Source organism: Salmo trutta, chromosome 1 (genome assembly GCF_901001165.1).
Source record: "Salmo trutta chromosome 1, fSalTru1.1, whole genome shotgun sequence".
Classification (NCBI taxonomy): Eukaryota; Metazoa; Chordata; class Actinopteri; order Salmoniformes; family Salmonidae; genus Salmo; species Salmo trutta.
The window spans coordinates 28,851,400-28,874,479 of record NC_042957.1 but is presented as its reverse complement, the minus strand read 5'-3'; the positions used below and the strand labels follow the sequence as shown (position 1 = coordinate 28,874,479).

General features: G+C 45.3%; 1 protein-coding gene across 5 annotated transcripts in view; it reads left to right on the top strand.

Annotated features, from left to right (window-relative positions):
- LOC115193349 (protein FAM184A) overlaps positions 1–23,080 on the top strand; it is a 167,310-nt gene that overhangs the window by 101,169 nt on the left and 43,061 nt on the right. For all 5 annotated transcript variants that reach the window (XM_029752102.1, XM_029752109.1, XM_029752098.1 and 2 more), the window contains exons 4-10: positions 69–204; positions 4,618–4,799; positions 6,120–6,305; positions 15,781–15,903; positions 16,333–16,494; positions 17,251–17,372; positions 20,967–21,117. In XM_029752102.1, coding sequence (XP_029607962.1) covers positions 69–204; positions 4,618–4,799; positions 6,120–6,305; positions 15,781–15,903; positions 16,333–16,494; positions 17,251–17,372; positions 20,967–21,117 — 1,062 coding nt within the window. The remainder of the gene's footprint in view (positions 1–68; positions 205–4,617; positions 4,800–6,119; positions 6,306–15,780; positions 15,904–16,332; positions 16,495–17,250; positions 17,373–20,966; positions 21,118–23,080) is intronic.

The following is a 23,080-nucleotide window of genomic DNA, read 5'->3' as shown; positions in this document are numbered from 1 at the left end:
TGTGCTACAGTAGGTGTGTCTGTGCCTCGGTAGTGTGGGCTAACCTGTGCTCTGTGTCTGTGCTCCAGGACTTGAGCAAACAGCTGGACGAGGTGACGCAGGATGCCGAGATCGTGGAGATCCGACAGAAGGAAGCCGAGTGCGAGCTGGAAGCCACCAGAGATCGTGTGCAGCAGCAGGCCACAGAGATCCTCCTCAAAGCCAGTGAGTTAGCATGCCACCCTCCTCCCCACCTCCTCTCTATTAGCGTTCTTAACCTAGCGGTAAACGCTGCACTCTCCTTCTCTTCCCCTCGTCTCTCTTCCCCCCTCCTCCCTCTGTTACTGGCAGTATACACCCTACTGCACTCTCTCCCTCCTCCTCTTTTCTTTTCCTCCTCCTACTGACAGACTATGCACCCGCTTCTCCTCCTTCATGCTCTCTCTGTTACAACCCACAGTACTACACTACCTGAAAAACACGAGTGAATAGTGGCCTACTGCACTCTTGGTCCTACATGATTCCCACCAATATTGAAGTCTATGCATACAGTATCTCAGCAAGTCGTGAAATAATGTTGGTTCAATTGACCAGCCTTTGCCTCCTGAGTGGTGCAGCGGTCTAAGGCAATACAGATCCGGGTTCGATCCCGGGCTTTGTCACAGCCGGCTGCGACCGGGAGACCCATGAGGCGGCGCACAGTTGGCTCAGCGTCGTCCAGGTTAGGGGAGGGTTTGGCCGGGCCGGGATGTCCTTGTCCCATCGCGCTCTAGCGACTCCTGTGGCGGGCCGGGTGCATGCATGCTGACACGGTCACCAGGTTGTACAGTATGGTGTTTCCTCCGACACATTGGTGTGACTGGCTTCCGGGTTAAGCGAGCAGTGTGTCAAGAAACAGTGCGGGAGTTGCAGCGATGGGACAAGACTGTAACTACGTGTACTATGTATTTTTGTAAATAACAGCTGGTGCACGATATCTAAGGATGTCTCGAGCTATTGCTCGTCTGAGGTAGAGTATCTTATGATAAACTATTTTTCGTAGCTGTTTACATACCACCACAGTCAGAGGCTGGCACTAAGACAGCATTGAATGAGCTGTATTCCGCCATAAGCAAACAAGAAAATGCTCACCCAGAGGAGGCGCTCCTAGTAGCTGGGGACTTTAATGCAGGGAAACTTAAATCCGTTTTACCAAATTTCTATCAGCATGTTAAATGTGCAACCAGAGGGGGATAAAAACTCTGGACCACCTTTACTCCACACACAGAGATCCATACAAAGCTCTCCCTCGCCCTCCATTTGGCAAATCTGACCATAATTCTATCCTCCTGATTCCTGCTTAGAGGCAAAAATTAAAGCAGGAAGCACCAGTGACTAGATCAATAAAAAAGTGGTCAGATGAAGCAGATGCTAAGCTACAGGACTGTTTTGCTAGCACAGACTGGAATATGTTCCGGGATTCCTCCGATGGCATTGAGGAGTACACCACATCAGTCATTGGCTTCATCAATAAGTGCATCGACGATGTCGTCCCCATAGTGACCGTACGTACATACCCCAACCAGAAGCCGTGGATTACAGGCAACATCCGCACTGAGCTAAAGGCTAGAGCTGCCGCTTTCAAGGAGCGGGACTCTAACCCGGAAGCTTATAAGAAATCCCGCTATGCCCTCCGACGAACCATCAAACAGGCAAAGTGTCAATACAGGACTAAGATTGAATCGTACTACACCGGCTCTGACGCTCGTTGGATGTGGCAGGGCTTGCAGATCATTACAGACTACAAAGGGAAGCACAGCCGAGAGCTGCCCGTTGCTACGGGCCTACCAGATGAGCTAAACTACTTCTATGCTCGCTTCGAGGCAAATAACACTGAAACATGCATGAGAGCACCAGCTGTTCTGGAAGACTGTGTGATCACGCTCTCCACAGCCAATGTGAGTAAGACCGTTAAACAGGTCAACATTCACAAGGCCGCAGGGCCAGATGGATTACCAGGATGTGTACTGCAAGCATGCGCTGACCAACTAGCAAGTGTCTTCACTGACATTTTCAACCTCTCCCTTTCCGAGTCTGTAATACCAACATGTTTTAAGCAGACCACCATAGTGCCTGTGCCCAAGAACACTAAGGTAACCTGCCTAAACGTCTATTGACCCGTAGCACTCACATCTGTAGCCATGAAGTGCTTCGAAAGGCTGGTCATGGCTCACAACAACACCATTATCCCAGGAACTCTAGACCCACTCCAATTTGCATACCGCCCCAACAGATCCACAGATGATGTAATCTCTATTGCACTCCATACTGCCCTTTCCCACCTGGACAAAAGGAACACCTATGTGAGAATGCTATTCATTGACTACAGCTTAGCGTTCAACACCGTAGTGCCCTCAAAGCTCATCAATAAGCTAAGGGCCCTGGGACTAAACACCTACCTCTGCAACTGGATCCTGGACTTCCTGACGGGCCGCCCCCAGGTGATAAGGGTAGATAACAACACATCCGCCACGCTGATCCTCAACACATGGGCCCCTCAGGGGTGCATGCTCAGTCCCCTCCTGTACTCCCTGTTCACTCATGACTGCATGGCCAGGCACGACTCCAACACCATCATTAAGTTTGCCGATAACACAACAGTGGTAGGCCTGATCACCGACAACGACGAGACAGCCTATAGGGAGGAGGTCAGAGGCCTGACTGTGTGGTGCCAGGACAACAACCTCTCCCTCAACGTGATCAAGACAAAGGAGATGATTGTGGACTACAGGAAAAAGAGGACCGAGCACGCCCCCATTCTCATCGACGGGTCTACAGTGGAGCAGGTTGAGAGCTTCAAGTTCCTTGGTGTCCACATCACCAACAGACTAACATGGTCCAAGCACACCAAGACAGTCATGAAGAGGGCAACGACAAAACCTATTCCCCCTCAGGAAACTAAAAAGATTTGGCATGGGTCCTCAGATCCTCAAAAGGTTCTACTGCTGCACAACCGAGAGCATCCTGACTGGTTGCATCACTGCCTGGTATGGCAACTGCTCGGCCTCTGACCGCAAGGCACTACAGAGGGTAGTGTCAGAGGAAGGCCCTAAAAATTGTCAGACTCCAGCCACCCAAGTCATAGACTGTTCTCTCTACTACCGCACGGCAAGCGGGACCGGAGCGCCAAGTCTGGGTCCAAGAGGCTTCTAAACAGCTTCTACCCCCAAGACATAAGACTCCTGAACACCTAATCAAATGGCTACCCAGACTGTTTGCATTGCCCCCCCCCCCTCTTTTAGCCTCGCTATTGTTATTTTACTGCTGCTCTTTAATTACTTGCTGCTTTTATTTCTTATTCTTATCTGTATTTTTTTAAACTGCATTGTTGGTTAGGGGCTCGTAAGTAAGCATTTCACTGTAAGGTCTACCTGTTGTATTCAGCGCATGTGTCTAATAAAATTTGTTTGATTTGGATATCACAAAAATGTACAAATATATATATATATATATATATATATATATAAATAAATATAAAATAATATATATATATATATATATATATATATATATATATAAATAAATATAAAATAATATATATATATATATATAAATAAATATAAAATAATATAATTAAATAAGTAAAATAAAAATTGCAGCCTTTGCACAAGCTTGCATCTGTTCTTTTCGGAAAATAAAAAAAGTATCTTTGGTTTTATGCCCCTCTGAAATTAAACAGGTGCACAGGAAACCTATGTAGGCTTCCGTCTGTCTATTCACAATAATTATTATCTGTAATGCGGCTCTCTTTCTTCTACTGGTATGATACATTCCCCATGGATGGCAGAATGAACCAGAACCCACAGAGGTGTTTAATTCACTCTGGAGGTAGGTAGCTCCAGCTCCAGCTAGCATACCTGTTGACAGGAGATTGTGCTATGTTTACATCCCTGTTGTGCTGTTAGTGAGCATTTCTCCTTTCCCCAGGTAATCCATCCGCCTGACAGGTGTGATATATCAAGAATCTGATTAAACAGTTGGGGACAATAAAAGACCACTCTAAAATGTGCAGTTTTGTCACACAACACAATGCCACAGACGTGCAATTGGCATACTGACTGCAGAAATGTCCACCAGAGCTGTGACCAGAGAATTGAATGTTCATTTCTCTACCATAAGCTGCCTCCAATGTTGTTTTGAGAGTTTGGCAGGACATCCAACCTGCCTCACAACCGCAGACCATGTGTATGGCGTTGTGTGGGCGAGCGGTTTGCTGATGTCACCGTTGTGAACAGAGTGCCCCATGGTGGCGGTGGAGTTATGGTATGGGCAGGTATAAGCTACGGACAATGAACACAATTACATTTTATCGATGGCAATTTGAATGTACAAAATTACCGTGACGAGATCCTGAGGCCCATTGTGAGGCCCATTTTTTTTTAAAGGTATCTGTGACCAACGGATGCATATCTGTATTCCCAGGCATGAAATCCATAGATTAGGGCCTAATGAATTCATTTCAATTGACTCATATGAACTGTAACTCAGTCAAATCTTTGAAATTGTTGCATGTTGCGTCTATAGTTTTGTCCAGTATAATAACACTGTCTGGCTGGACTGTTTCTCATTCTCTCTCTCTCTCCCCCCTCTCCTTGCCAGGTCACATTGGCAGCCTGCAGGCCACTCAGATGACCCACGAGGCAGCCATCCGGGACCTGGAGTCTGAGAAGTCTCGTCTGAAGGACAAGGTGATCCGTCTAGAGGAAGAACGCGGGGCCCTCCAGAACAAGACACACGCACTAGATGACAGGCAGAGGCAACAGATTCTATCCCTGGAGAAGGTGAGACTTCAGTGTGGTGGAGGGAACCACATATCTGCCTCTCTGGATCCTTGAGTTGTTTGAGGACAGACTGTTATTCTGCACCAGCTCTTCCAATAAGGAAATAGCTGTTGCAGTGCCTAAATCCACTCCTCCATGTTTAATTCACAAAACTCAACATCTTGGAAAGAGAAGTTACTAGACAAAAGAATTGCGCTTTTGTTAACATTTAGCTGAGTACTTTGATTTAGCAAAGGACTACGTTTTTGGTATAAGTAGACATAAATTTTGCATCAGGGTTTGCTTCATTAAATCTCAGCTATTAGCCATTTATTCCAATATAGTCACCATTTTGCTCTAAGCCATGCTTTCTGGTTGTAAAATAGCATTTAACTTCAATTATTGATGTCAGAGTACACAACAACCCAAAAATATTTTACGACTAGAACGTTAGCTTGCCCCTTGGAAAGTCCCCCCCCTTGCTCTCCGGAGTTACAGAGCCCTGAAATTTGCATTGCCTCTGAACTCACCAAATGCTGCTGAGCGAGTCAAATTTGAACAACCTTTTAAAAAGAACGTCCAAAAAGGTCACATTATTTACGAACCGTAGCTCAGAAGACAAACTGTAGTTCCCCTGTAAATGTCAAGCAAGATTTATATCCCCATTCTGCATTTCCATTATGGTAAAATGCACAGTTGAATCTTTCACCATATGCCATTCTGAATATGTAATATGCTCTCAAGACAGGGAGAGTGTTGTGTTGACATTGGTGTGTCTTAATGACAATTCCCCCCCAGTCACTTTCACTGCAATGCTGTAGCCTGAAAAACTGAGAGCGATGTTCTCACCTCCACAGTTCCCAGGAAATTGCTATCCTGTTTCATATTACCATAGCCTAGAGTTAGGTGTTACTATGACAACTTGATGGGAACGGAGGTGTGAGTACATTTTTCAGATCCACTGGGCTGCTGGCATTCTGAGAAGTGCGCCTCTCGCTCTCTCTCTCTCTCTCTCTCTCTCTCTCTCTCTCTCTCGCTCTCTCTCTCTTCTGAATGTGTCAGAGTGGATTTGAAGCATCTTTAGGCTGTCACCTTTTTGCCACATCAACACACCGACAGACAGCGAGACTGAAAAGCAGAACGGCCTTCATGTGTTACCTGTGTGTGACTGACTCAAATAAGATGCTCCCTGAAATTACCAAGGGAATGTAAATAAGACTGTAATGAGCTTAGCATTCTGCTCACAGCTGGTTTTAATTAAACTAGAATCAAGCGTCTTAGATAAACACATAGGGCTGACAGTCATGGTGTTGTCTCTCTGTGTGTGTGTTGTTCCGTCAGACTCTACGGGAGGAGAAGCAGGTGTACGAGAAGGAGATGGTAAACATGCGTGCCAAATACGAGGACGACGCCGCCCACTTCAAAGAGTCACAGACCCGGGCGCTGGAGGAGCTGTCGAAAAAACACCGGACCACCCTGGAGAACACAAAGACTAGTGCCGAGACGGAGAAGAGCCGGCTACTGGCCGTGAGTTACACGCACACACAACCTCCAGTAACACAACACTGTACCTACGCAATACACACACACACACACACACTGCTGCAATGGGATGGGCTGAACATACACACCAGCAGATCATTTCACCTCCAAGCCATGTTTTGCTATGATTTGGCTATTGTTATGAATATCAAATGGACTGGGCTTACAGTAATAGATTCTGCAATTGCAGTATTGTGCAGATCTGTACCAAACATCACTGCTCTAGAATTGACATTACAACCACCCTATTGAACAAGTTACACCGGATCCAACAGCAAGACTAACCCCGCGGGAGGCCTTTTGGTAGGCCATCATTGTAAATAAGAATTTGTTCTTAACTGACTTGCCTAGTTAAATAAATTAAAACTAAAGAACAACAGCGGAAACAATGATTGCCTTATACTAATTGAATGTGGGGATAAGAGAAAGGTCTATTCTGAGTCGAGACTGCTCCATACCCTCCTATTAGGAAAGTCAAGACCAATTTTGTGGACTCGAGTCACATGACTTGGGTCGAGTCTGACTCAAGTCACAAATTTGACTTGGAGCCTCAAGACTCCGGACTCGACTTTGACTTGAGACTGATGACTTGAATTTATCTGGCCAGGTTTTGTAATGTTGTGTCACTCATTTTGTGGCACAGAGTCTACGTGGATTACTCTCCACGCAGCCAGAGACAGCCAGAGACAGCCAGAGACAGCCAGAGACAGCCAGAGACAGCCAGAGACAGCATCTCCCTTGCAAAAAAAACCTGCAACAGATTGGCTAGTGAAACGTACACTCGGCACTCTGATTGGACCAGCAAACTGTCAGTCAACACAGGTCGGGTGGTGATCTAGCGAACACATTGCTGATTTGCTGTACAGTTATAGGATAGGGTGCAGCGCAAACGTCAAATTATAGGGAGAGAGGATTGACATAATAAATAAATATGCTGCTCCAAAAATTGTTTGGTGATCAAGCACATGAACTGTTTACTTGGCAAGCTCATCAGCAATGGGGCAACAGTAACTTGCATAGGCCTGCTGGTATTTTGGTATGTAACAATTGCTTGAAATTGGTAATTTACTTATGAAGCTTGCATTTGGAATTTGTTTAAAATGAATTATTACTGCGGCGAAGACGCACCATACTGTAGGCACGGCTCTTCAGTTGCTCTCTCCAAATTCCCACCAGTGGAGAGTGGTTTTTCACTCCTGTTGAAATGTTTGCTCTTGCTTTCACACGTTTGAATGCATAGGCCCTATGTGGTAAATGTATATTACATCTAATACTACAATAATTGCTAGCGCTTCATCATTCCATCCCCGTACCGTTTATTGCAACACGTAGACATTTCTGTTTCATGTTTGATAGGCCTACGATGCATTTTCATTTAACCAACCACTCCTTACCCTCTGACTGGGAGCGACGTTTATTGTGCACGTTTACAAGACTCATGAGGTAGAATATCTCTTTATTTCATTCAATGTATGGTTTCCTATATCCATATTTTCCGGGTTAGGTCGGAGTTCCATGGGTCTGCATCCTATGTCTCTGTCATCCTGGTTGTGCGTAATAGGAGTTCCACGCTTTGGAGTCAGAAGGTTGAATAAGCGAAAATGAATATTCCATGTATGCACGGTGTTGAAATATCATTAATAATCATTACGTCTGATTAAGACGAATGTAGCGATGTATGTGGAAATGACCTTTTACATTGTAGAACCAGTTTATTAGTTGTAATTGCCAATTGGGTAATTGTATGGTCCTGAAAGAGCTCCTGTTAGACAGGTTCCATGTGGTTTCTCAAGGGGAGGCTGTACAGTCTTGTCCTCTACCTGTGTCTGTTCAGATAGCATCTGTCTCTGGCTCCACCTGTCCTATTTCTTTTGGGACGTTGCCTGTGTATACAAGTCTACTTGTACGTTTTGTGTGATATGGCACTTTCGCCATTGGATCACCGAGACCTGTAAATAAATCTATGCTCTGAGCACGTCAACATGCCTTGCCTTTTGCTGATGTCACACCCTTACGACTGATACAAGGTCCCTGTTTTACAATGGGCTTATCAAAATGTCTTGTAGACAAAATCATGAAAAGGGCCAGCAAATCGTTGCACGAGACTTGACTTGAAAACGTGTGACTCGACTTGACTCGCTCTTAGTATGCACGACTTGGACTTGAGTCTTGACCCGTTCTACTTGAGACTCGGACCTTGTGACTTAAATAATAGTGACTTGGTCCCACCTCTGGTTTCAAATAGGTGTTAATCAATCACACAGACACAAATTGCTGCTGGAACCACTGGAGAGGAAGAGAAAGAGTGGGGGAGAGAGAGTCATTACAATGGGCAGAACAGCCTCGTTTCCCTTCGAGCCCCTCCATGTCATGTGCATGCATGAATTCCAGGCTTCGCTTCTCTGATTTGGTTCTGCAGCTTGGCTGCCACTTGTCAAGGCAATCCCACGAGTGTTGAAAACAGCTCTGTGCTGGTGTAGCTTTGAGTATCCTCAAGTGCTGCCTGCCATACACACAGAACAGAAGGACTGTTATTATGGATGGCTAGTGGTTTGAAATCACATGGAAACAAATTGGTTATAATGGTTGACAACAGCCCCATCAAAAACATTTCCTATTTCCTTTCTGTCTGACAGCAGTAATGTGTGCTTGTTGCTAGTCTCCCTCAGCTTTTAGGGCCGTATTTTGCTCAGATCTAGGTCTTCCTCCCTTTCCATCCCATCTCTATATGAGAGCCCAGTGCTATTTGTCTCCGTAACTCTATTGTGTCTCTGTATCCCAGGCTGTGTCTTTGTATCCCAGGCTGTGTCTTTGTATCCCAGGCTGTGTCTTTGTATCCCAGGCTGTGTCTTTGTATCCCAGGCTGAGACTCTGTATCCCAGGCTGTGTCTCTGTATCCCAGGCTGTGTCTTTGTATCCCAGGCTGAGACTCTGTATCCCAGGCTGTGTCTCTGTATCCCAGGCTGTGTCTCTGTATCCCAGGCTGTGTCTTTGTATCCCAGGCTGAGACTCTGTATCCCAGGCTGAGACTCTGTATCCCAGGCTGAGACTCTGTATCCCAGGCTGAGACTCTGTATCCCAGGCTGTGTCTTTGTATCCCAGGCTGAGTCTTTGTATCCCAGGCTGAGTCTTTGTATCCCAGGCTGAGTCTCTGTATCCCAGGCTGAGACTCTGTATCCCAGGCTGGGACTCTGTATCCCAGGCTGGGGCTGGGACTCTGTATCCCAGGCTGGAGGCTGGGACTCTGTATCCCAGGCTGGAGGCTGGGACTCTGTATCCCAGGCTGGGACTCTGTATCCTAGGCTGGAGGCTGGGACTCTGTATCCCAGGCTGTGTCTAGGGTTGGGTGGTATCCATACTGTTTCTGTACCATACTGAGGTAGACTGTATTACTGGAAGTGCACACAATGGGCTCTATAACATTTTTGTTGTTGTAGTTTTTATTAGGCAACAGGTATCTTGAATGTCTCTGCTGTAAGCAATAATCTTGACCTTGACATCTAGCCACTTAGCTAGCAAGTTAGCAAACCAGATGCATAGCTGGAGCCCTGAGCTGGATATCATTTATTTGACACATCTTACATTTCTTATAGTTATACTTATGTTAATAAAACAGTGGTGTAGCATGCATCCTACCTTATTGAACATATTTTGACTACCCCGGTGTACTGTATAAACAGTAAATCACCCAAGCCTAGCTGTGTCTCTATCTCAGGCTCGTCTCTGTATCCCAGGAGGTCTCTCTCTCTCTATATATATATATATACATACATACAATTGAAGTCGTTAGTTTACATACACCTTAGCCAAATACATTTAAACTCAGTTTTTCACAATTCCTGACACTTAATCCTAGTAAAAATATCCTGTCTTAGGTCAGTTAGGATCACCACTTTATTTTAAGAATGTGAAATGTCAGAATAATAGTAGAGAGAATGATTTATTTCAGCTTTCAGCTCTTTCATCACATTCCCAGTGGGTCAGAAGTTTACATACACTCAATTAGTATTTGGTTGCATTGCCTATAAATTGTTTAACTTGGGTTAAATGTTTCGGGTAGCCTTCCACAAGCTTCCCACAATAAGTTGGGTGAATTTTGGCCCATTCCTCCTGACAGAGCTGGTGTAACTGAGTCAGGTTTGTAGGCCTCCTTGCTCGCACACGCTTTTTCAGTTCTGCACACACATTTTCTGTAGGATTGAGGTCAGGGCTTTGTGATGGCCACTCCAATACCTTGACTTTGTTGTCCTTAAGCCATTTTGCCACAACTTTGGAAGTATGCTTGGGGTCATTGTCCATTTGGAAGACCCATTTGCTACCAAGCTTTAACTTCCTGACTGATGTCTTGAGATGTTGCTTCAATATATCCACATAATTTTCCTACCTCATGACGCCATCTATTTTGTGAAGTCCACCAGTCCCTCCTGCAGCAATGCACCCCCACAACATGATGCTGCCACCCCCGTGCTTCACGCTTGCGAAGGTGTTCTTCGGCTTGCAAGCCTCCCCCTTTTTCCTCCAAACATAACTATGGTCATTATGGCCAAACAGTTCTATTTTTGTTTCATCAGACCAGAGGACATTTCTCAAAAAAGTATGGCGGTTTTGGAGCAGTGGCTTCTTTCTTGCAGAGCGGCCTTTCAGGTTATGTCGATATACGACTCGTTTTACTGTGGATATAGATACTTTTGTACTTGATTCCTCCAGCATCTTCACAAGGTCCTTTGCTGTTGTTCTGGGATTGATTTGCACTTTTCGCACCAGAGTACGTTCAACTCTAGGAGACAGAACGCGTATCCTTCCTGAGCGGTATGACGGCTGCGGGGTCCCATGGTGTTTATACTTGCGTACTATTGTTTGTACAGATGAACGTGGTACCAGATGAACGTGATGTCAAGCAAAGAGGCACTGAGTTTGAAGATAGGCCTTGAAATACATCCACAGGTACACCTCCAATTGACTCAAATGATGTCAATTAGCCTATCAGAAGCTTCTAAAGCCATGACATCATTTTCTGGAATTTTCCAAGCTGTTTCAAGGCACAGTCAACTTAGTGTATGTAAACTTCTGACCCACTAGAATTGTGATACAGTGAATTATAAGTGAAATAATCTCTGTAAACAATTGTTGGAAAAATTAATTGTGTCATGCACAAAGTAGATGTCCTAACCGACTTGCCAAAACTATAGTTTATTAACCAGAAATTTGTGGAGTGGTTTAAAAACAAGTTTTAATGACTCCAACCTTAGTGTATGTAAACTTCCGACTTCAACTGTATATATCTTAGGCTGTGTCTTTGTCTCAGTCCAGACTATTCTCTGTGTGTGTCAGGGTCCAGAGCTCTGCTGCCTCAGCTCCAGTCCTGCAGGCGGACAGGGAGGCGGCAGAGCAGGGAGTGTGTTTGTATCTGGCCTAGCACCCACGCCTCATTTACCACTACAATGAGAACTCATCTCCCCACCCCGCCCGCCCGCGCTTCGCTCTGCCCAACCACTCAGACACACACAGCACCAGGACCTACCTCAGCCTGGGCCGAGGTGTTGGAGACTGCTGACATGCACCCTCCACATCCATTCTGCACCTCGCTACGGAAAACCCTGCTCTTACTCCATGAAATACTGAGAAGCGTTTCTATCTGCTTGAAAACATCTGCCACACTGACATGACTAAACTGTCTGTTTTGATAACATATGAAATGAAATGACTCAGAAGACATGCACGATTGACTCAGCCAAAATGCAATCTGTCATCTTTTAGCTTCTCGGCTCAGAGGCTGCCAAAGGCTTCAGTCAACTCATCCCCCTCCAACATGGTTGTATTATTTAGTGTTTTTGTAATTAAAAAAACGTCCACATAACAGATATTGGGTTGAGCCGCTGTAATTGGGCTTGTTTATATCAGGGCTGGCCAACCTAACACCATTGTTTGGAGTTAAAGCCTTTTCAGCTCAGAAAAACAGGGCTGGCTGTACTGGCCCATGATGGCTGCTTGAAGGGATGGAAGATGGGAAAGACCACTCTTCTCAGAGAGTTTGAAGGATGACAGAGGCTCTCCTCAGACACATTGGAAAGTGTGTGTGTGTGTGTGTGTGTGTGTGTGTGTGTGTGTGTGTGTGTGTGTGTGTGTGTGTGTGTGTGTGTTTTGGGCACACAAATCAGCCTGGTCATTCCACATTGTCAACAGACTTTCCAGTGGCAGCTCAGATCTCCCTGTTTAGCCTTATTGTTTTAAATAGGAGGAAATGAAGGAAGCAACCCCTCTTGTTCCTCCACCAGGATGGTATTTGAGTTCCTGGAGTCTAATTTGCATAAGCCCATAGTAGAGGAAGATAGACACCTCACCCGGTGCTTCGGCTGCTTCCAGGAACCTTATCTCAGGGAGACAAATGTCGTTCGCTCCCCTTTGTCAGGACGAAGGTGGAGGTCTCCGAGACAGAACGGAGAAACGCTTTAATGTCGTTGATTAGACTGGCGCCCAGAGAGAAAAAGAAAGAGAGCGATGCCTCGGAAACTATCCACTGCACTGCTGCTTATCATATCCTCTCCACTCCTCACTCTCACAAACAGAGATGCAGAACAGGGTGAGAGAGCGCGGATAGATCCTGTTGGAGAGGGCTTATGTTTGTGCGCCGGTGAGTCAGAGTCACAAAGAGCAGCTTGACGAGTCGACGCGTCGGCTGACATCCTATTTTAGGCGGACTCCCTGAGGCTCTTCCTCTTCTTCCCTCTACGCACAGCACAGCAAGAGGAGGAGGAAGGAAAGACAATTTGTCATCCTTCTGTCCCAAGACGTGGTCATGAGTCACCTCCTTGGCTGGCATCGCCAAGGTGTGGGAAGGACCTTTACTGTGGACACTGAGGTAGAATTAGTGACTAGTGAAACTACCATGGGCGGCTGACAGTGTAGACTTTGTGTGGCACGAACTTTTAGACGTTTTAATGAGTATGCACTATTCAAGAACTGTGCGCAAGGTGAACTCAGTGACTTCGCTTCAAAGCCGCCACACACACACACACACACACACACACACACACACACACACACACACACACTACCCTTGACACTCAGTGGGGAAAAAATAGGGGAAGACGCTAATGAGCTTAAAGGCCTAATGTCTTGACTCTTGTTTTGGAGGGGTGGTATCATGCAAAATAGATAAGCTCCTATTTGCATATGAGTGTGCTCTGGAAGATGAGAGATCTGAATCATGTACTCTTCAACCACACATGCATAAAGTGTGCAGAGCAGTTCTCTCTGAATAAGGTGGAACTATACATTATTCAGTTAGCTCTACTTAGTGCACCATGCTGACAAGTCTGCTGCTCATGCAGATAGATACTGCCTTTTGAGATTGCACTTTTAAGTGTCTTGTCTATTTCATATTCTGTATGATATGTATTCTTCCCAGTTTTTGGTCATGGGAAAGCATTAAAGGGACTTGTAAATGAATCATATGTACCCATTCATTCTGGAAGAATATAATGTATCAGTGCCTCCTGAGCTTAGTTCAACTGTCGTACCCCCATCAGAACCCAAAATATAAGCAACAAGGTAAAGGTAAACAAACTCTGTATGGCCTCAAACCATGGTTAAACTATCATTTTGATATCATGGATAGTCAGTCCATGTATCCATAGCTGTATGAATTTGAGAGGGGTTACATTTCTCCAGCCCCGTCCCTCGGCTTTTTACGGAAACAGTGGCGGGGAGTTGCTTTGTTATAGTTTCAACTACGGATTGCCTCCTTAAGAGAAGATACTGAGGCAAAGGAGAATGTATTGTCAATCACCATCTGCACCAGAGGAAGTTAATATTGGAGTGGACAAGGTTCACACAGTAGTCTGAGTCACTAGTCGGCTCAATGCATTTCCTATTTATTTGGCAGTCATTGATTTAGCTTCAAGGCATCTTTTCAGAGTACTATACCAGTAATTTATGTATGAAAGTGATCAAGTATTCTGTTTTGTAAATTATGTAGGCTTTATATGAAGTGTTTTCAATGATGTCCACAGTCGAATGTTCAGCGCTGACATTAGCAGATGCAGAGCTGTTGAGAATTTCATAAGCAAATGATCGTCTGGTGCAATAATTACATTTCCATGCCTGGTGAAAAAAAAAAAAATGCCACTGCGCATTTCTTCCATCTCCAGAGGCCTGTCTTCCTATGCTGATGTCTACTTATCATACTGTCATCATCTGACACACATATCCTGCAATGGGAGCGAAATGGTAGACTAGACATCTACCCCATATCAGAAATGTCTGAAGGCCGCATTTACTCCCTGATATCTCACCGTCACAGCGAGAAATCTTTCTACCCCCGGAACATTGAGTTCCAGAATGTGACATTGCCCTTATCAGTGAACTCTGCATAATTTATTTGATTTACAGACGTCCTTGTTCTGGGCGGCCTGACGTTGCGCACAGCGCCAGTCAAAAGTTTGGACACACTATGCCGAGAGTGTGCAACGCTGTCATCAAGGCAAAGGGTGGCTACTTTGAAGAATCTGAAATATGAAATAGATTTTGATTTGTTTTAACACTTTTTGGGGGGTTACTAAAAGTGTTATTTCGTAGTTTTAATGTCTTCACTATTATTCTACAATGTAGAAAATAGTTTAAAAAAAGAAAGAAAAACCGTTGAATGAGTAGATGTTCTGAAACTTTTGACTGGTGCTGTATATAATGAACTCACTCATGTCATCCCTTTTCCCAGCAGGATAGTAGCCCTTTCCTGCAGTCAATGGGTGACTCATGGGTGGAATGTTATTAATAATTTCATCAAAAAATAAAGATTATTAAAAATATATATATTGAAAACGGGGTGTTTCTATGTCAAACAGTTTTGTTGTATTTCAGTCTTCTGTGATGTATATAAAGTGTAATATTGGGATGCAAACTCAAAAAGTATTATTTTGTTAAGCCCATAACCATGTGTGTGAGGTGTATACTTTTGTTTCGACGTAGATTTGTTTGAGACTACCAAGAAACACTGTGTGGCCCTGATTTAGCCCACTGCAGTAAAAGGTTAGCCACCTACCCAGGGGTACAACATGAATGTGTCACTTGGGGTTGGAGCATACACACACACACACACACACACACACACACACACACACACACACACACACACACACACACACACACACACACACACACACACACACACACAGTCTCCTAGATTATTACAGCTCCCAAGCCCTTATGAGTCCATATTACACAAGATTGTTATACAAGGATGCTGACAAAACTCATAGTAGTGTGTAAATGTGAATAATACCAACCATTATCCTTTCATGTACTAGTGAATCCTTTTACTCTGGCTTTGATTTTCCTCTAAAAGCACAGTTATTGCAGCCATATTTACTAAGTATTTAAATTCATAAAAATACTCTGATTAGCCCTGTAATGGTTCGTGTGCTGGTATTATTATGACAGAGTCTTTGGGGTTTGTCTACAGGAAATGGAACAGCAGTTTGAGAGGGAGAGGCTCTCATTGGAGGAGCAGGAGAACCATCTCAGACAGCAACTGGACAGCCTGAAGGAGGAGCTCGCCACCAAACTTGAACAAGCCAATCAGGAGGTCAGTCAGGAGCCACCCAACCTATCAGATCTCTCCTCTTGCTCCTCTCATTTTGTCATGACCATTTGTTGTGGTCGTCCAGACAAACTGGAATAAATTCAAGTTTGCTGCTATCAACAGCAGGTGATAAAAAATATATGAGTATGTCTTGGCTCATTTGAGGTGCAGATTCCACACTCATATCTATTACAAAAGGGAATGCATTTTACTACTAGGCAATTAGAAAGGGAAATTTCACCCAAAAACTTTATTTTGGTATTTTCTTTCATTAGTCCACTGTTGATACAGTCCCAAAATGTTTTGCATGTCAGCAGTCAAATTATCAAGATATCATCATGATGACATGGCTGGTGACAATTTGCTTTCCCTTTACAGCTGTTTTTAAAGCCTGTCTGAGATGTATGATAGATCTGTCCGTCCTGTGTGCAGGTGTTGCGCCTGCAGGAGCTGGTGAAGGAGGGGGAGCAGGGTATGGGTACAGCAGAGGGACACATCACCAACCTGAAGGAGGCCCAGGACAAACTAGCGGAGGAACTGGACGCTACCAGGGCCAGACTGAGAGAGACCAGCAACCTGCTGACCGCCCTGCAGGTGAGAGCACCAACAATACATACAGACACAAAGGCATGCACACACACACACACACATTCTCCCCTGGGCCCTGTGTGGTTCTCCTCATCAGGGAGGCATTGGAGAATCCATCAGCAAACCATAATGATTTCCCTTCCCCATTCACTCTTCTGACTGAGGATTTATTGATTGTATATCATGTTTATTTATGGGGGGGTAATAAACTTGATCTGTACTGAATTGATCTCCTAGCCTTGAGTCTGTTCCCATACGAAATCCATCACATCCACCTGCTTTGTCCCAGATTCCAATTCTTGATATGCCAAGCAGACTATCCGGCAGCTCTGGATTGGCATACCTAATCAGACTCAGATTCTGAATTATGTTCTCATCTTTAAGGCGCCCGTATGAAATTGGCAGTTCATTAGAAGGTTGCTCTTCAGACTGGCTCTGCCATGCCTTTGACCTTCTGTGGCTCCTCTCCCTCTCTACTTTCTCCTTCTCTCTCTCCATTCCCTCTCTCCCTCTTTCCCCCCTCTCTCTCATCTCTCTGGGCCTGCATAATGAAGCAGACTCCAGTCTGAATGTCAGGGGAAGTGTGGAGCAATGAGAATTGATGTCTGTGGAGCCGAGTTCCTCTTTTGTAGCGGTGTGTGTAGTGAGTCCTGTTCAAAGAGGTTTAGATCCTGTGCTCAATTGTCTTGTCTATCATGAGGGCTAATATCACCAACCCGTTCTTTCTTCCTCTCTCTCTCTCTCTCTCCTTCTCTCTCTCAGGGAGAGATGGAGGCGCAGAAGAAGCAGCACGAGGCTAAAGTCATTACCACTAAAGAGGACGAGAAACTCAAGATGGACAAGATGGCGCTGGAACTGGAGCTCAAGTGGACCGAGACGTTAAGGTGTGTGTGTGTGTGTGTGTGTGTGTGTGTGTGTGTGTGTGTGTGTGTGTGTGTGTGTGTGTGTGTGTGTGTATTTGTGTGTGTGTGTGTGTGTGTGTGTCCTTGGCCCTGGTGAGATGTGCCAGGGATGGCAATGGACAGGGTGAGGGAAAGGAGTTTGGCTTGGAGTAATTGAAACGGTCACATTGAGGCGAGCTCCACCATGATACATTCCAGCTCCATGGTAATGATACTAGTCCAGGGCCAGTCCCTGATCCCAGCCCAGCAAGAGGTCCTCCCTCTCCCTGGCTCTGAGGATTATGAACGGATGGCTTCATTTAGAAAGAGCCAGTGCTGCACCACAGATTATAACCACTGAAATGGACGGTGACCATTGGAATTATCTTGAGTGGGCTCAAATCCACACATTTCAAAAGGGTTAACGCTGTACTGTAATACTGTACTTTTGAAGTGCTGTAGCTAGCTAGGTCCCACATTGTGTGCAAATGAAAGAGGAGTAGCAGGATAGGTCCCATGAGAAATCAGACTGCCCCAAAATATTTCTATATCTCTTTTCTTTTAAAGAGTTCATTTTCCACAACATTTGTTGAGTCAATGCCCTCGCTTATCTCAAACTGGGCTACTCTGCTGAAGCAATGGCGGGTGTTCACCAAGCGAGCAGACCGAGCATCTCACTGCCGCTGCCTGTTCTGGCTCAAAGGAGAGAGACGGGAATGGTAATGAGGTTCATATGAGATATGGATTTGAGCCCGATTAACAAGGAGGACCTGACAAGCCACTGCCTATGAATTTCAAGTGGAAAAGGGTTTTGTTGTCACATTTGAATCTCAATGCCTTTACAGCAGGGACATGTGAATCAGGGTGTGAACAGAACTGCAGCTCAGAGATTTGAGACTGGGGAGGAGGAGGAGGATCATCCCAGCTCATCAGACAGAGTCCAATTAGTGTCTGTCTCCCTTGCTGGGGTCAATTAATGTCTTAATACAGCATTAGGACTCCTGATTACCAGGAAGGCTCTGCTACACATGGCGTTCTACAATAACTCCATCCAGACCAGCATTGGCTCAAAGTTTTCTGTCCTTTTCTTCATCTCTTGTACCGTAATTATGTTTAATTTACCCTCCTCTCTCAATGTCTTTCACAATTGCATTCCCCTTCAGCTCCTTTTCATTTTGTCCCTATGAATTGTAATTTATACATTGCGTTTGGTGAATTTGACATGCTCTGTAATTCTGACAGCATTTAGTGTTTTAAATAAGTGAGGTAGTAATTTTAAAAAAAACATAATTGAAGACAGCGTATGCTTCTTCTTCTTCTTCTTTAGTAAAGCATAATGCAAATAGCAACTTCCGGGGTTCTGATTGGGTTTCTGTACAGAACCTTGTTGTGTTCTTTCACAGCACTGTCACTGAATAGTATTATTGTTTTCTGTGGTTACTGTCTGCAGTTATTCAACTCAACTTCACCTCTCCAGTTCATTGAATTTGTCTGCGGTCTTGCCCTCATTTCTTCTTATCACTCGAGCCAACAGGCCACTCAGAATGAAAGCGAGCGAGAGAGAGAGAGAGAGAGAGAGATGAAAGAAGAGAGAGAGAAAGAGGCAAAGGCAGAGGGAGAGATATTCACATTTCCCTCTCCCGTCCTCTGTTCTAGGCTCTTCTCTTTCATCTCCTGTGACGGCCTGTCAGAAACATCTCTCCTCCTGCCCCTCACAGGGAGCTAGACTGGTGCTGTGGAGGGAGATGCAGAGATACCAGAGCCCCTACCCACATTAAAGCCTCCTGCTCTGTTTACCTTACGTAATGGTGGGCTTGAACATGAACAGCATTTGCGAGCGGAAACAATCCAGTTGGGCGGCACCACCACACTGCACCGCAGTGCCTTTGACAGCCTTTTAAGTGCCTGAACCGCAAGAGATGCGTGTGTGTCATCTGGCACACCGGCACAGCCAACACACACACACACATACGGAGAATACGCGCACACACAAGGGGACCGAGAATAATTGAATAGAGCTGGCTTGGCTCGCGCTGAGAGATAGACATCTAAGATCCACCATTTCAGGCAGATAGAATATAAGAGGAAGCTCTTTTACTGAGTGTTTCAATGCAGTGATGTCAGAGCCGGGTATAATGAACTTCGACTGTCAGTAGAGATTTACCTCAGAGTCAAACTAAGCCTTTGTGAGAGATGCCTGGCGTCGGTGTGCGCCAGAAGTTGGGGAAAGAAACTATGTTGCTGTTTAGACAGTGAGTTGATGGAGTCCATGTGTGGCTGACTGCCTGTCCTCTCTGCGGCTGTCTGATGTTGACTGAAAGCTTTGATATTAACGGAGCCGGCTAATTTACACACATGCCTCCTCCGTTCTCGCTACATCCTCCTCCTTCCTCCCTCCTTCTGCGTCCTTCATTCTCCCTCCTCCGTACTGCCTACACTCTCCTCCATCCTCCCTGCCTAGTCTACACACTCACCCCCCTTCCTCCCTCCCATCTCCTCCACTCACCAGGTGCTGAGTGCCCTCCTCGGTAGTTAGCCAGATTGGGGGGTTTGGGGCTAGAGTATGAATGTGAGGCTCTCTACAATATGAAGATGCTGAGAGCTGTGTGTCTGTCTGTGTTTTTCTGAAGAGATGAGGATCAACACCCCACTTTTACAGCAGTGTCGCAGGGCTAAACCGCGGCACGCAGTCACCCTGACGCTCATCTGCTTGTAGGGAACGCCGAAAACACTGTCAGCGCCCCACGTTTAACGACGCCATTCTCTGCTAAATAACGATTAGCATGCAGTCTGTGCAGCGCCGCTAAACGCGTGGGCATTGAATAGCGCTGACACGGCGAGGTGGGAGGCATTTGCATGACGCCGTGGGGAATCGTACGGCCGTACACTCTGCTCCGCTCCCAAGGATGAGGACTCTGAACACCCCCGGAGCTCGCTGGAAATGTTCAGCAATTACAGGACATACTGTTATCCTCTTAGAAAACCTCCGTCCCAGGCTGCGCTGTGTACAGACCGACGTATGCATTAACATCTACATTACTGTTTCAGATGGATGGGAGTGTCAGCCCCAATCTCTCTCCTCTCTAATGATGGCTGTCTGCGCAGTCTGCTCTGGAGCGACGTGCAGATGCATTCTGTTTATGAAATATGCACACAACGCCAGATTTTCCTAACAAATGTTTAATGTTGTTCTGTGTTGCGTTGTTCGTCCTAATGAGAAGTGCTGTTGGTAAAAGGGTCTTAACACAGCCACATAGAGTATAACATATTTACTAGATGGTCTTTTTATTTAAGCTTTTTGACAATATAAGACATGTCGATGTCTCCATGATAATATTAATTATTTATCAACGTAATCCTAACCCTAGCTAAAACAGGGTTCTACTGTATATGATTTGCAGCGGCTTTACTGATTTGGAATTAATGAGAATATATTACTAGTCCATTAATGCTACTACTATATATTACTACATGAAATTATTTAAAACATGGTTTGCTTTATTGCATTATGTTGATCCCCTGACCCCTGGGTGATTTTTATTGTCTTCTGTGTACTTCATCTAATGGTAATTGTGTGCATTTGGTGTGTGTCCACAGGCAGGAGTGTAAGAAGCTACGTGAGGAGCTAAGGGAGGATCATGAGGATGACAAGCGGGCAGCCCTCACCCAGCTGGCCCAAAACAAGGAGCAGGAGCTGGGCAGTGCCCGCGAGAGCTGGCAGAGGAAGGTGGAGGACCTACTGGAGCAGGTAAGAGACAGTCCATCTTCACCCTGCTGTACCACACTACAGCTTGTTCCTGTGATATCGAGGTGTTCTCGGGTCCAAAAAGTTGAACCCATTCCGAAATGGACCCGGGGCTTTCCTCCCCAGATCCTACCCGAATAAATACATGTACAAAATATATGGACCAGAGGACAACAGGACCTGGCCCCGTATAGAGCCTTTTCGGGTCCAGACTCGGTCTGATCCGGTCCGAGTGAGGGAAGCAGCAGATAATTAAAACATTTTGCTACGTTATCTGAAGCTGTTTATGCAGGCACTGTGGGAGGGAGAGCGGAATGAAGGAGCAGCAAGCGGGGCAGGGGCTGTGCGTTTATATGTGGCTGAATGGCACGAAGAGGAGGGAGAGAGACCGCAGCAACCAAGCCAACTCGAGCTAGTTACTAACTTTTAGCTGCCAAAGCTAGGTTATTTATCAACTAATCTGATTACATAGCACCTGTTTTGACTGCATCAAACCATGAAGAGAAGCTAGCTAGTTAAGCTAGCTGGGTTGGCTAATTGAGGCTACTTGTGTGCCTCAATTAGAGCCTGGACTCGAACCCAGAATCTCTGGTGGCACAGCTAGCACTGCGATGCATTGCCTTAGACCACTGCACCACCCGGGAGGCTACATGTTTAACTTTTAATTCCGTCGTTTTAGTTCCATCTTCCATTGATCTCCTAACTTGCTTGCCACCGCACACACAGAGCCAGTGGCTAGTGCCGCTTTGATGACGTGTGATTGGCTACACGCGCCACTCTCGTGAAAGGCCTGAGCAGCACCATACAATTCTCTCTCTTTCTCGCTCTCTCTCTCTACTGCAGCAGTCGCGTTCAGTTCTGTAATTATAATTACACATACCCGAGACCCGTGACAATCCGATCCGACCTAGATCTGAGAGTCAACTACAGAATTTCGGAGCCGAACCGGTTGGGTCACGGGTTTTCGGCTGGACCTGTGAAGACCTTGACTGTGATATACACAGCATTCTCTGCCCCATGTCAACATTATGACTGGGCTCCAGGATACATGGAGAGTAAAAGGACTAGGTAATTTGTCTGTCCACTAGTCCCATCAGTGCAAAGGTTTTGTTGAGCTGGGATTTATATAGGGATTCCGTGACTACTTTACATACTTTAAGGTCAAGAGCATAGGTTATACATTTTCACCACTTAACCCAAAATATAATGAAACGTTTTGGAATTGTATGTCATACCATATTAAATCATCCACTTCCTAATGTCCATGAGTAGGTGAGAGGAGAGTGCTCAGGGCCTCGCCGTACACATGCAGATACCAGCCATGACAATGAAAGACTGCTGAGAAGCCTGTTCTGTTACTTAGCTGTAACTCCCACCGCGGCTATAGCTAGCACTGTCACTCACACAAAGTGTAGGAAGATAAAACATGCTGAATTTATTGGATATCTATTCAAATAATGACATTTGAAGTCTTCCCAAACGGGCACTGGCAGCACTGTGAAGGGGACTGAATGGGCCAATCAAATCGAATTAAAAATGAAAACTTTTAATGCACTTGTACTTGCTAATTGCATTAACATTCAGGGCATTTCACAGATAATAATTAGGTTTGACAGTAGAAAGTAATTTCATATTTTTTTTTAACTGAACTGAGATATCACCATATTTCAGTGTCTTGTCATCCATTTAAACATTGAAATAGGCAGTGCTGCCCATCTTTTCCTGTTGTTTTCAATCATCTCGAGAAAAAGGGCTCCTCTGTCCTCACCAACTTGGCTATCCCTCATGATACTCCAACCGCTCCCTGATAAAGAGCTACCCTAACCTGGCCTCCCTCCCCTCTCTCCTTCCCCTCTCCCCTTTAATATATACTGCTCAAAAAAATAAAGGGAACACTTAAACAACACATCCTAGATCTGAATGAATGAAATAATCTTATTAAATACTTTTTTCTTTACATAGTTGA